At 46.4% G+C, this 14247-nt stretch overlaps 2 protein-coding genes across 3 annotated transcripts in view; both read left to right on the top strand.

Annotated features, from left to right (window-relative positions):
• Positions 1–10: 10 nt before the first annotated feature.
• drap1 (DR1-associated protein 1 (negative cofactor 2 alpha)) lies at positions 11–5166 on the top strand. Its single transcript, XM_060077338.1, has 7 exons — positions 11–202; positions 812–884; positions 1356–1449; positions 1804–1935; positions 2769–2862; positions 3229–3311; positions 3614–5166. The coding sequence occupies exons 1-7, from the start codon at positions 161–163 to the stop codon at positions 3831–3833; spliced, it is 738 nt and encodes a 245-aa protein (XP_059933321.1). The 5' UTR covers positions 11–160; the 3' UTR covers positions 3834–5166.
• Positions 5167–7263: 2097 nt separating this feature from the next.
• LOC132475908 (mitogen-activated protein kinase kinase kinase 11) overlaps positions 7264–14247 on the top strand; it is a 41383-nt gene continuing 34399 nt past the window's right edge. The window contains exon 1 of one of the 2 annotated variants that reach the window (XM_060077293.1): positions 7264–9180. In XM_060077293.1, coding sequence (XP_059933276.1) covers positions 8424–9180 — 757 coding nt within the window. In that variant the 5' untranslated portion in view covers positions 7264–8423. The remainder of the gene's footprint in view (positions 9181–14247) is intronic. The other variant, XM_060077292.1, reaches the window with a different exon arrangement.

Below are 14247 nucleotides of genomic sequence, written 5' to 3'. Positions count from 1 at the left end.
AGCGGGCGGAACTAATTGTGGAGGCAACGCTGAGGAGGGGGACGAGTGACGACGACGTACTGGATTGGGCTAGCCAGGTAGCTACCGCTAGCTGCCGTGAGGGGGTTTATACACTATATATTTGTTTTTAAGTTGACTTCTCCGTGTCATTCGAAGCATAATGCCCAGTAAGAAGAAGAAGTACAACGCCAGGTTCCCCCCGGTAAGTCTACAAGTGGTGTCGCGGTGTGTAAATGTGGAGCTAGAGGGTTAGCATGCTAGCCTGCTACCTTTGAATCTGTTATTATCCGGCCTGTGAAGTCTGTCGATCTATTTATCTGTCTGTCTATCCGTCTGTGTATCTTTTACTTGTCTCTCTATCTCTGCGTCTCTCTGTGTCTGTATCCATATTTGCAGACGGCATGTTAACGGGTGTAACCAAGCTATAGTTAACCATTAAATAAAGCTCATTAAAAAAAGAGTTCCCAAGACGTATTGTTTGTTTATGGAGATGTATACTATTTAAGGGGCGTTTTAATCGTTGTTTTTGTCATAAGTTGTAGTAGGGGTGGAAGAGCCCTGGGGAAATAACGTTGTTTTTAGCTTGAGATGTTAGGTAGCTGATTTTAATATAAACTGTTATCATTACAATATTATAGACCATAGAAGTGTGTCGTGGCATCTATGTAGAAACTACGGAAGTGACCACATGGATTCAGAGACTCTAGCTAGAATCCATCCTGTGAAGCCATCAAAACACCTGACTGTCTATAAACACAAACTGACATGGCTGTTAACTTGACTTGTTGATGATGGACTTCTTTGCCTGCAGGCAAGAATTAAGAAGATCATGCAGACCGATGAAGAAATAGGAAAAGTTGCCGCAGCCGTACCTGTAATAATCTGTATCCCTTTTAATAATAATAATAATAATACATTTAATTTAGAGGCGCCTTTCAAGACACCCAAGGTCACCTTACAGAGCATATAGTCATCATTCAAAACGATGTAAAACAGACTAGGAATAAAAGGAAAACAGAGGTTAAACATGAAGAATAATAATAATTAATAACACTCAAAGACGCCTAAAGTGAAGTGGGGACCTCACTAACCACCACCAATATGTAGCACCCACTTGGGTGATGCACGGCAGCCAATCGGTGCCAGAACGCTCACTACACACCAGCTTGAGGTGGAGAGTTAGTGTGTACATCACAAAATAACATGAAAATGATGACTGTAGAGAGCTAATGATTAATATTCTTTGTATTCACATGTCACGATGGGACGTAAACACATGTGTCTTGGGTATCTTATGATATTGTTAATACAGTACAGCAGAATGCTTGTAAGTTTGCCTTGATTCACGACATCAGCCAGAGCCCTGGAGCTTTTCCTGGAGTCGCTCCTCACAAAAGCCTGTCACGTCACCCAGTCACGGAATGCAAAGACCATGACCACGTCACACCTGTAAGTATGAGTGGATGAGGGAGTTGATTGAATGACTAGTCTGAAATATATAAATGCATTTTATGAGTGTGTGATCATTTGCAGTGTTTCTATATTTTTTTTAATGAAAACTGGGTACACTTTTCTATGACTGAATTCTTCTGTCTGAGGGCAAGTTCTTCATTTTGAAACATAATTCAGAACATTTGTAGTGTGAAACTTTCATCGTCCATTCATATTGGTTTACATTGAGGCTGGATAGATTAGCGTGTTGCATTTGTTTGGCTTGCTCGACCTTCAATTGAATTGGGTCAAAGTTTGCTGGATGCTAAACTCTTTTTGTCTGTGTGCTGGTGTTGGTGTCCTGGTTCCCAGTAAGCAGTGCATTGAGCTGGAGCAGCAGTTTGACTTCCTGAAGGACCTGGTGGCCGCGGTGCCAGACATGCAGGGGGAGGGGGAGGAGAACCACACAGAGAGTGGAGCGGGAGCAGACAAAGTCCCCCGCAGGTAGCACAAACACGTACACATACTCAGGTGCACATACCGTGGCAGTTCTAATGGCCACTGTCGTTAAACTGTATTTGATATATAACTAACTCTGGGTTTCTGAAAGAATGAATGTTGGTTTGACCTTATTTTCTGCAGGAAGCTGTTGCTTCATGTGGTATATTTTTAAATAGCAAGAAACTCATGGTTGTCTGAGCAGACTTGATGTCTACTTGTAAGATAAGCCCCTTTCCTTCTCTTTGAAAGACGCGTTTCTGCCGAATTTATAAATCACGAAAGCCCGCCATGCACTATTGATAAAAAATATATATTTAATAATTGCACCATAAGACCATTGTGCTAAAGGTCAAGTGTGGGACTTTTGTTGCATAAAAAAAATAAGTTCTTTCTGTTCTGGGCTACTGTAGAAACATGGAGGTGTTTTTAACATGGCTGCCCCCATTGGAGTGCAGCTTTAAACAAAGTTTAGTTTCCTCAAAATCATCTAATAACTAATTTAATAATTTCGTTTAATCTGGTTCACAATTCTCAGCAGGGCTCTTCACCCCAGCCAGTAACCACGGTCAGGTCCGCTGCTGTGCATCAGTTGGTCTATTAACCATTTCATGTAAATAACTGTTTTAATAAGAGATAAACAAGCATATTGATCCAATGGGACTTACACTGGGGGCCATTTTGCTCAAGGATGCCTACAGGTTAGTAGTTGTGAATTATTTGCGACATGCCACCCCTACTTCAAAAACCTGGAAGCAAGCCTGACTATCGGTGAACTGGACCTATCCAAATCAGCCTCGGCTCCTCATCAATGCATTGTTCCCGCTCCCTTCCTGCAGGGGCCGCAAGCCGGGCTCCGGGCGAAAGAACGGAGGAGGAGCCAGCTCCAAGGGCAAGGAAAAGAAGCTGTCGGGCACAGAGTCGGAGCAGGAGGTCTGTCAGCGCAGAGCCTGGAAGGATGACCCAACTGGTCCTAATAAATGAATGGCTGAAGTGTGTGTGTGTGTGTGTGTGTGTGTGTGTGTGTGTGTGTGTGTGTGTGTGTGTGTGTGTGTGTGTGTGTGTGTGTGTGTGTGTGTGTGTGTGTGTGTGTGTGTGTGTGTGTGTGTGTGTGTGTGTGTGTGTGTGTGTGGAAACCGGATGAATTGAGTAAAATGGGATGAATGGATGAACATCCCTTCATGAGTGTGTTCATCCCACACGTGGGATGGAGGAACCCTGTGCCTGGGTGAGCGGTATGAAAGATTGAACTGTACTAACCGTCGGATGGATTGTGTGTCTCCGTTGCCATGGTCACAGGATGACTCTGAGGACAGTGAGACGGACGGGGACGAGGAGGACGGATCCCAGTCAAGCACAAACATGGCGTCACGCTTTCACAGGTAGCCCCGCACAGAATTGCTGCGATAAGATGTCTGCATTTTAAGATTTTTTTTCTGTAATGTTGTCGGGCAGGTCAAGATCCATTGAGCTACAGTTTACTTTCAGTAATATCTAGTTTTTTTAAGAAAGTGGCTCATCGGGCATTTGTGGCGCACTTTTCAATTCGAAAGAGCTTTATTGGCACGGGAGACAAACATTGACGCTGCTAAAGCAGTTAAACAAAAAGAAAGACGCAAGAATAACAACGCAGACGTATAACGTGTAAGAAATGTCAACGCTAACATCCCCGTTCCCTCCCCAGCCCGGACGCCCCGCCCCAGTACCTGCACATGGCCAACATGGCGGCCGTGGCCCCGGCCCCGGCCCCTTCGATGCCAGACGGGCCCCCGCCGGGCCCCATGCCCCCGGGCTCCTTCGCCCCCCACCCCTCCATGGTGGGAGCCACGCCCCCTGCCCCGCCCACCAGCGTGCCGCACAAAGAAGCAGAGGACGACGACGACGATGAAGACTATGACTCTTAGCCTCCCCCCCCCCCCTCCCTCCCTCCCTTTGTACACACCAATCAAAAACAGGCGCACACTTTCTCTCTGCTTTTATCCCCCTTTTTTATTTTCTCTCTTAAGTTGGTCCATTCAAAGCTGCTCGGAAGAAAGGGGGGGGGGGGGGGTTTGGATCTCAGCCCCCTCGCTTCCTCTCTTCTGAAGAAACGGAAAAGATCCCACACTGGCTGAGCGACCACCACCCCCCGATACCGGTGTCGAGTGTTTGTTGTGATTTTTCTTAATTTCTCATTTCAGAAGACCAAAAATAGACCAAAACATTTTTTTTTTTTTGTAGAGATGAACTCGACTGTCTTATTTAGATGCCCGTTATTCTGATTTGGACTCCATCCTCCTCCTTTACCCTCAAATATATATATATTTTTTTTTTTCTCCTCCATTTTGGTTTTCCCACTCGCATTTCTCTGTTTTCTTTACATCGGAGCGCATCGGTCCTCTGCTTCACTCAAGCCCTCAGGTCGGTTCCCTAAATTATCATGATGATAATGAATATATTATTAGCAGTCGAAGCCTTAGAACCGGACAGTACTGATACTGGTCATTGACGGTGTGCTGCATCTTAAAGCTAAGTGTAGTGCAAAAACAAATTACGAGCGCTAGGTAAGTGTAGAGCAGTTCATAAGGGAACTCTAGACTAGGTCAGTGTGCCGTTAATCATTATCAACTGAAACTATGGAAACCAAACTCCTTTTCAGGCTTTGTTGTGTCACTTGCTGCTGGTCTAACCACCACCCCCCCCCCCCCAATCCCCCATTTTAAATCCCGATTTTATGAAGATTTTAGGTTTTCCTTTCTTTTTTCCTTTCTTTTTTAATGTCTATTAGTGATGACCGTTATTCCACTGAATCGTATAGTTTATCTCCCCCAACATTTGAGACTAGAGAGGTCTACCACTGGCCATACCATGTCAGGGAAAATACTGAGTCTCAAACCATTACTTTGTTTTTAAAGTTGTACCTAATTTTCTCCCGACATTTTCTGCAAAATCCCGCCCCCGATTATTTCCCTTTTCGTGTTTATTTTCTTTTAAGGTATTTCAGTTCCCAAACGTTATTGTTCTTTCTTTTTAAATACATTTTTCTGTATTCATTGTTTTTTGTCTTTTTAGTTGGTTTTTTAAATTGAATTGAATGCATTAGGGCTCCCATTTATTTGTACCACTAAACATTAAATGGTATTAAAAGGATAAAAGTGGACAGTGGAAAATTGATATTGTCTTATAAAGCTTTTAACATTCTTTTCATTTTGTATGGGTGAAATAAAGTTTGGGATTCAACTAAGAAAAATCCGAAAATGAGTGGATGCCTTTTTGTTTGATAAATAATTCTGACTTTAATTTCGATTTGGAACTGATGAAAAGCGTGATATTGATGTTCCCGAGATGAACCAAAGAAATTAAATTAAATTCGATTTGTTTAGCCCTTAATCACCAATACAGTCTCAAAGGGCTTAACAGGCCAAATATGTATCGAAGAGTTATATAGCGAACATCTGAGTATGTAATGCATGCACTTCCTTTTCCACTGTCCTCTGTTGGCCCCCCATCATCTTTTGTCTGAATAGTTCCAAGATCCAACATGTAAACAAACGAGCCCATTGCACCGCATCACCAGGATCTGGGCCCGGAACCAACCGCCTGTCAATAGTTGTGTCGGAGCGCCCGTGTCACTGACTGGTAGCAGGTAGATCCAGATAAGAACGTGACAGTGCACGCTTGTTTCTAAGGAGCAGGGAGTGTGGGTGGGATGTACAGAGAGGCAATTGTTCAAGTTGTAAGTCCATGCTCAGACGTAAGCTCACTTTGTTCCTTGGATCTGACATCCCCCCCCCCCCCCCCCCCATCTACCCAACCCCACATTTGGGTTTGGTGGCGTAGCATGTTCCCCTCCGTCTCTCTCTCTCTCTCTCTCTCTCTCTCTCTCTCACACACATTTCTCACACACACACACACACACACACACACACACACACACACACACACACAGTCTCTCTGCTCGGGCCACAAAAACAACGGCATCCTTCCTGCACAAGCGATGATTCAGCGGACTAGCTAGGCGGGCTGCGATGGAGTTTACACGTCCACCGACCTCGGTCGACCGACGAGTCTGCACGAGGAAGAGGAAGGCGTGGTGGCATCAAAGCGTTTACAGACAGGAAACACCCCTCCACCCTCTCGCTCTAACACACACACACACACACACACACACACACACACACACACACACACACACACACACACACACACAACAGCCGAGGCCAAAGCCGGACCCCCTCACTCCACTCCTTTCCACCCCTTCCCTCTCCTCCCACGCAGGCCGGCTTTAAAGCCATCATGGGAATGTTTGAGGACATAACAGAAACGTTAGAACCTTTGTTTGGATACCTTATAAGAAACATTCATGTGGTGTCAGGTAGGCTAGTTTAGTTTGCGAATATTGACAATTTTTCTAGATTAATAGGCCTATCTGTGGCTTTTCGGAGTGGATTTAGGTCATAGCCTACTCTTTTGATTGTCCTATCTGTCATTTAAAGGCACCCAGTGCAACTTTCGAGGCTTAAAAATAAACATTCAATTTCTAGTCTTTTTTACACGTAGTAAGTTTCAATAACTCCATACCATTACATACCGACATTTAAGCAGCAAAGATGAGACGTCGTTGTGTGGTGAGAACTGATACAAAATCGATAACAACAACAATGCCGCCATTTTCTTTATTTTTTGTAACCTACAATAAATAAAGCAGGCTTCCAGTCAATGGAAAAATGGCTTCTCCCCACGGGCGATTGTTGTTGTTTACGATTTTCTATCAGTTCTCACCACACAACGACGTCTCATCTTTGCTCCTTGAATGTCGATATGTAATGGTATGGAGTTATTGAAACTTACTACGTGTAAAAAAGACTAGAAATTGAATGTTTATTTTTCATTGAATGTTGACATAAAGTTGCACTGGGTGCCTTTAAACCATATTTATAAAAAATATGTTAACATTCAAATATTTGCATAAACTTAAATAACTGAAAAAACTGAATGGACTTATTACTTCATAAGTATTATATAATTATTATTTATGTGGTGTGTCATTATTTGTTTGATAGTATTTTGTATTTATTATTTTGAGAGCCTCTACCCCAATTTCGTTGCACTTTGTGCAATGACAATAACGAGATTCTGATTCTGATTTAATTATTTGTGACTTTGTAATTGTATATTTTTTACTTTATACATCTCTATTATTTTTATTATGATTAGTTATTTTGAATGTTTTCATAATACAAAAAAAAAAGCCATCTCCCTCCTCTCTCCACCAGAGCGCCACTAGTTTAGTTTAGTTTGTCATCTGATTCTTTTCCTGTTGGGAAGAAAAAAGTTGCACAAACCCCACCCCTCCGTAGCGACTGTAGGCAGACTGAGAGCGGTCAGAGTGGCTGGCCAGCACACACCACCGGGGAAGGAGGAACACCACATAAGTAACGCTATGGCCTATATAACGTTGTGCTTCTCGGTTATCGACAACAATAACAACAACAACAACAACAAACGCCACCGTTCACGCCAATGAACTTTCGTCGCGCCTTGGACCCAGAAGAATAAATTGTATCATAAGTTTCATTCTGGAAAGTATCCTGAACAAGTGTTGGATTTCTCCTTCCTGCCTGCGGCCAAATCTCGGAATAGTTACGATGTCCGCACTGGTATTGTATCGCTCTCTCTAAACGTGTATCTTCGTTATGCGTATTATTGTGAGGTGTTGGATGCTGCGGACGATCACATAATGGATACGGGTGAACGTGTTGAGAGGATGCGACTAGACGAGCCGACCCAGTTGTCCGAGGTGCTGTAGTGCTTCACGGGGGAATTGGCGAGGTCCGAAGGCTTGTCGTGGAACCTCGGCTTCGTAGAGCTTGAATGCCTCCTTTCCTGCTATTCTTCTCCACTTCTTGGCACTTCCTGTGCTGCTCAGTGCACTTAATGGCTAAAAATACAGACCGTTCAACCACCAAGGACAGCTAAATGCACTTTAAACAATACGGTTGGATTGATAATGTGAACGTTTCCCAGTGGAGGTTGTCATTTAGCTGGAGGTGATATATTGGTCCCCTCCATTCAAATGAAGGAATAAGTGGAGCTTATCTATTGACGGTAAGGTGACTATGTAGGCTGCATATTGTGTTCAAACTATACATTGGGGAAGTCCCCATCCCATTAGTTTGAAGAGAGAGGAATTCAATGGGGACATTTAGCTCTTAAACCCCCTTGGCAGAATCCTTGACATTAATTGTTTTTATGGGACGATGGCTAATTTAGACAGACACTCAGGCTGTCAACGTTGGCCCGAGTGAAAGACGCTTGCTATTGTCTTATTCCATGAACCCTCTGTAGCCTACTACTCTGGCAGGGTATTCAAAAGCAGTCCGCTGGTCCCTGATGAACCAACAAGAAAGTCGGGAACCGGAGTGCGGCGCCACACAGAGTGCTCTTTTGTACTTTATCCTCGACGCCCCGGGCCACAGAGTCAGACCCCGTCAAAACATCTGGCGGAGGGCCTCATGGAGCCGCTGAAGAGCATGTTCACGCTGTCCAACTGGAAGAACCTGGACCAGTCGCAGAAGGGCAACTTCTCCAACCCGGTGTGGACGGCCCTGTTCGACTACGAGGCGTCCTGCAAGGATGAGCTCACCCTGCGCAAGGGCGACCTGGTGGAGGTGCTGTCGCTGGACTCTGAGATCTCCGGCGACGAGGGCTGGTGGGCGGGCAAGGTCAACAACAAGGTGGGCATCTTCCCGTCCAACTACGGCTCCTTCAAGCCCAACGGCTGCGGCTTCGGCGCTCTGCCGGCCGGCGGCGTGGTGGTGGGGGAGCTGGCGCCGGCCGTGGTGGGCGCCTTCGAGCCCAAGGCGGTGGACTTCCGGGAGCTGACGCTGAAGGAGGTGATCGGGGTGGGGGGCTTCGGGAAGGTGTACCGGGGCATGTGGCGCGGCGAGCTGGTGGCGGTGAAGGCCGCGCGGCAGGACCCCGACGAGGACATCAGCGTGACGGCGCAGAACGTGTGCCAGGAGGCGCGCCTGTTCGCCATGTTCACGCACCCCAACATCATCGCGCTGAAGGGCGTGTGCCTGCGCGAGCCCAACCTGTGCCTCATCATGGAGTACGCGTCCGGGGGCCCGCTGAGCCGCGCGCTGGCCGGGCGCCGCATCCCGCCGCTGGTGCTGGTGAACTGGGCGGTGCAGATCGCCCGCGGCATGCTGTACCTGCACAACGACGCCATCGTGCCCGTCATCCACCGCGACCTCAAGTCCAACAACAGTGAGTACTAGGGCACAACATGGCTAACCCCACATGGCTAACAGTATTTACCCTGATAGCGTTTGGGGTAGTCCAACAACAGTGAGTACTAGCACAACCACAGATAACCCTAACCTGCAGGTCTTAACAACATTAGGTACTAGAAAATCGGACCCCTAGCATGTCAGTCTGACAACAGTAGGTAACAATCCTTATTGTCAAGTTCTAGCACACGACTTCCACAGAGACCGTATGTCTGAAAGGGTAAGGGGGAGGTGGTGGTATGCTACGAATGGCCTGCTTCTGCCTTTTCTTCTGGTTCTTTTATGCTAAAACTTGTTTTGGGAGGTTGGCATAATAGCCCAAATGTTATATATTTGTACGGCTATAAAGATCATCAGGTGTAACTGAATAAGTGACTGTTGCTGCCGGTTTGGTAAACTATTTTCAGCATCCCCTATGCAAGCAGTGGCGTAGAGAGGGACCCACTGTGTAGCTCTGCCATAGCCGTCTACATAGAAGTAATACCCAGTGGCAGCAACAGACTGCCACTAGACCAAGTCACGGGCAGAGGAATTAAAGTCCAGCAAAAAAAGTAAACGGCTGCCAGTTCACGCGCTATCGGTATCTGCTGCTAACCAGTGGAATTCCCCTGACTCGGCACAGTGCAGTGTTCTGAGTCAGCCGGCGATACAAGCACTGCCCAGTTTGCCACCATGTCGCGGATTACAATGAGGAGTGCAGGAAGTATTTGCTAAGTGGCCAAGAAAGGTGAGGAGGAAGCTCGGCAGGAGAAGAACACGATGTACCGGCTCCAACCAAGGCCAACAAAAAATGAGGCCATTTTGCTTTTTCAGAAGCAAACGGTTGTTGGTGACAATGAACAACGATATACCTTTTTGTTTGCGTTTGCGGATTCCATGGTGATTATGGAAAAATACATTTCGGGATCACAATGACTATTAGGATGTCATACATGCGCAATTTGAGAAATGTGTTTTCTTAGTAAACGCGTTACTCAGTCATGTGAATGTCACTGGCCTGGCGGGTGCGTGAGAGCACACAGCTGACCAAATTCAAACCGATATTGTGAAAGCCCATCAAAAAAGAAGGGGAAAAAAACTAAGAGTCACCGTGACAACCAGCAAGACGTTTTCCTCTGGCAGTGGCTGGCCCGTGACAATGAAGTTGTAGTGTAGGCGAGGGAGTTGTACTCGCATATCTGATGATTATCATTTTATTAACACATTCTTATCTCTCTCTCTGGCCTGCCCTGGGCGAGACCCCACTGCCAGACACCCACACTGCACTACAGGGATTCCTAACTGTTGTTATGCTTCAAACTACTGCTAATGAGCTTGGTGACTATCTTTATAGAGACAAACCTGGCCCCCTGGACTCAGTCTCTAAATGCTTTGCTCAACAAGACACTGCTGACTATCTCCCAGGTTTTGGTTGCTGAAATTGGGTTAGAAAAAAACAAAAAGACCTGCCTTGCAAAACCAATCAGAAGTAAAGTCTGAAGGGCAGACATGCATAATGATGCGGTGATATGCAGAAGTCGTGTGCGCCACTCAACACTGTCCTACCCCATCGTCCTTCTTGTCCTTGGCTAAAAATAATTCATCAAAGTCGCCGGAAGTCCTAAACATCCCCAGTCTCGTGGACTGAGCACAACGCACTCTAGTGATGGAACGTTGCTCGGGACACCCATTTCTTTTCAACTTTTCCAAAAAGCTCTCTCTGTTTCACGAAGGGATTGGCTATATCTTCAGTTGGTTCCACTAGGGAGCAGAATGGGCTGGGCCGGGGCGGGGGGGGGCGGGGGGGGGGGACCTCACCCTGTAACGAGTGAGGTCCGGCAAGGTTTCCGCCACTCATCCATCCCCATCCATCCATCCATCCCTAACCCTAACCTGTACCTGTATGTGAAGTCAGACGCGGTGAACCCATAGCCATAGTCTCTGGCCCTGCTGCCCTCCCTCCCCTCTGTGATGGGGTCTGGTCCCTCGCCTGTGTGTTTTTAAGTTGTGTTTCTTCCTCTTCTCCTCTGGCCTGTCCCAGCTTGTCTCCCCTCCTGCATCTTTCAAGCTCCTTTTGTTGTCACCAGAGCTATATCCTGTTGTGGGGGCGGGAGGGGGAGGGGGACGGGGACAGGGCAGGGGTGAGGTTATATCAAAAGGAGCTGTGTTGGGTAATATCGTGAGGTTGCGTTGGAAACCGGCCGTTGACATCTCAAACACAAAGGGGATCTGGTTGATTCGCAGTATCGCACACTGTTTATTGGCAGCTCCAGAGAACTGTTTTGAAGTCTATCGTTGGAGTTTAGGGTGTCCGACTCCTATATTTTGCAGTCATCAAATTGTTGAGATTGAGTTAAAACACCACAGTGAGGCTATTTTTAATCCAAACATTTTAGCAGTGGAGGCCGGAGTCTAGTCTTATGCTGGATTCAACGAGATCGCGACCACACAAGACTCCATCCTGCAGCCTTCAAGTCATGCGCTTGTGGCCGGACCACAGCGTTTCAGACCCGATCCACGTGATTGGTGAAGGGCGGTGATGGACAGATGTTTCATCCAACCTCTTGCTGGGTAATATTCGGAAGTGGCTCCCCCTATTCAAATCGTTTCCAAGGACCACTTCTCAGATGGTTTTGTGTAACAAACCTCCTGTAAGGTTGGGTCAGGAATGGATGGTAATTGGTTGGGTGTTTGAATCCTGGAAGGTACGGGGTTCACACCATAATATGTCTCCTTAAAGGAGACATATTATGGTGTTTTCCCAACAAGTAAACATAGTATTTGAGTTCCAGAAAACATGTTTATGAAGCTGTTTGCTGGAGATAAATTGTATCTCCAGGGCTCCTGGAGCTCGATATTTCTATAATATAATATAATTTAATAATATTATTATATATGGGTATTTATATAATTGTATATCTAATATCACTGCCAAAAGCTATGTGCGCCTCGGATGATATTATTAATCTTAAAGACTGCGTCTGACGTCTCTGGCACTTCCACAACAAGTAAAGATTCATAGTGGGGGATATCTCGGCCATGGTTGAGAAGAATTGGGGGAAAGCTATGATCTGATTGGAGGGAAGTGGGAGGTAATATTCAACTGTGCCTCCTTCCTATGTAGGCGGGTGCGCCGAAACTGAGTCGCTCGTTTGGTAACTGTAGGCGGGGTACGTTCAGAAATGCACATCTCACTCAAAAAAATCATGTACAGACTTTTTTCAAAGTTTGTATGCGTGTGGGAACACGCATACAAAACGACACCCCAAATCTCAGGAAAAGTGTTGTGTTCATAATATGTCCCCTTTAATGACATGTGGCTGAATTCACTGCGTGGCCCTTTGGATAAAGAAGACAACATGGGAAATAGTAGCTTAGCTTAGAGACATGAGACCAAATGTGGGCATCATAGTCATCGTTAAAGGGGAACTCTCGCAATAATGGATTTAAATGAAGTTATCGCAAGAGAGGGGCATGGGGGGGCTGATATGCTGCTATTGGTCAGGGAAGATCCGGGATTGGTTGGAAATCAAAGAGCCCAGCCTCAGCAGAAATGTCAATGTTGTTTCTTGCATGAATATTTTCTTTGATGTTTCTCTCAGTCTCTTGCTTTTTGCCATTTAGTGAACAAACGGATACATCCCTCGGCTTGTTTTCCTTCAGGCAAACCCCCGTGTGTGTGTGTGTGTGTGTGTGTGTGTGTGTGTGTGTGTGTGTGTGTGTGTGTGTGTGTGTGTGTGTGTGTGTGTGTGTGTGTGTGTGTGTGTGTGTGTGTGTGTGTGTGTGTGTGTGTGTGTGTGTGTGTGTGTATACGGGCCTTCTGTTTGTGCTGTGTGCGATAACTGATGCACTCCCTTGCTCGCTCCACATGCACCGCACGCTCGCACTCCCATGGTGTTCAAACTCCTTCTCCAACCCATCCAAATGTAGCCGTTTCAGCTTGGAGATGAGTCGATTGAAAACACAGATTGCACAGAAGGCATCCAGGTACAGGAAATAAGGGCATCCTCAACCCAGAGACACTTCCTTCTACTGCAGTCGACTGTCTTTCCTGTGCGGATGACAGGAACCCAGCATGGTTTCAGAGTAACCTCCACCACCCCACTTTGATTCAATAAACTGGATTACCCAAATGGGGTGGGCTTTGGTATTTGATTCAGTGTGTTTGAAGTGGCTAAAGCCCCCCACTAGTGTCAATTACACAACGTTGGCGAGAAACAAATCTCAAAGCCACTTGAGCACCCGAATCCTAAGCATTCCATGCCGTGAGATGGGGGAAAAACAGTCTTGTCAGGAAGCAGCAACACCCATAACGCCCGTGGGGGAAAGTAAATATGAGGAAAACATATTTTCTGTGTGCGTGTAAGCCGTGTATACATGAGCTGTGCCATTTAGACTGGCACAGTGGAGCAGAGGGTGAGTTGAGATGTCAGCCGCTGTGTGTGTGTGTGTGTGTGTGTGTGTGTGTGTGTGTGTGTGTGTGTGTGTGTGTGTGTGTGTGTGTGTGTGTGTGTGTGTGTGTGTGTGTGTGTGTGTGTGTGTGTGTGTGTGTGTGTGTGTGGTGCCACAAGGCCCTGACTTATGAGTGGCGAGTGCAGTGTGTCATTTGTAGCTTAGCTCAGCGCTCTTTGATTTCCAGGCAGGAGGATAGTGTAGATGTTGGGGCTGTTCTACCCTCCCCCCACCACCCCAAGGTACTGAAGAGTCTAATGAAGGGTCTAGCTGTCGGCATCCTTGAGAGACACCCAAACCCCTACTTACCTGTCTGTTAGACGACTGTGTGTGTGTGTGTGTGTGTGTGTGTGTGTTTAAAGCAGATTGAAAACAAAAGCACCTCAATGGAAGAACTCCACGGTGAAGGTCAGAGTTCGAAGGTTGCATGTTCTGCCAGAGGAACAGATAAGGACTCGGAGGAGGCCCACCTTGTAGGAAAACAACCCGGGGAAGAAGGTTGGGGGCCATGTGGAGATGTGTGGCCCATTGTTTTCGTGAAATGGAAAAGTCTAGTCTGGGGGCACGGGTGTTTGATTTGAAGTTAAATGTGTCTGCGGTCTACCTGTAGAAA

This window comes from Gadus macrocephalus, chromosome 17 (genome assembly GCF_031168955.1).
Source record: "Gadus macrocephalus chromosome 17, ASM3116895v1".
NCBI lineage: Eukaryota > Metazoa > Chordata > Actinopteri > Gadiformes > Gadidae > Gadus > Gadus macrocephalus.
The sequence above is the reverse complement of the archived record's forward strand: the minus strand, read 5'-3'. Positions and strand labels throughout refer to the sequence as shown.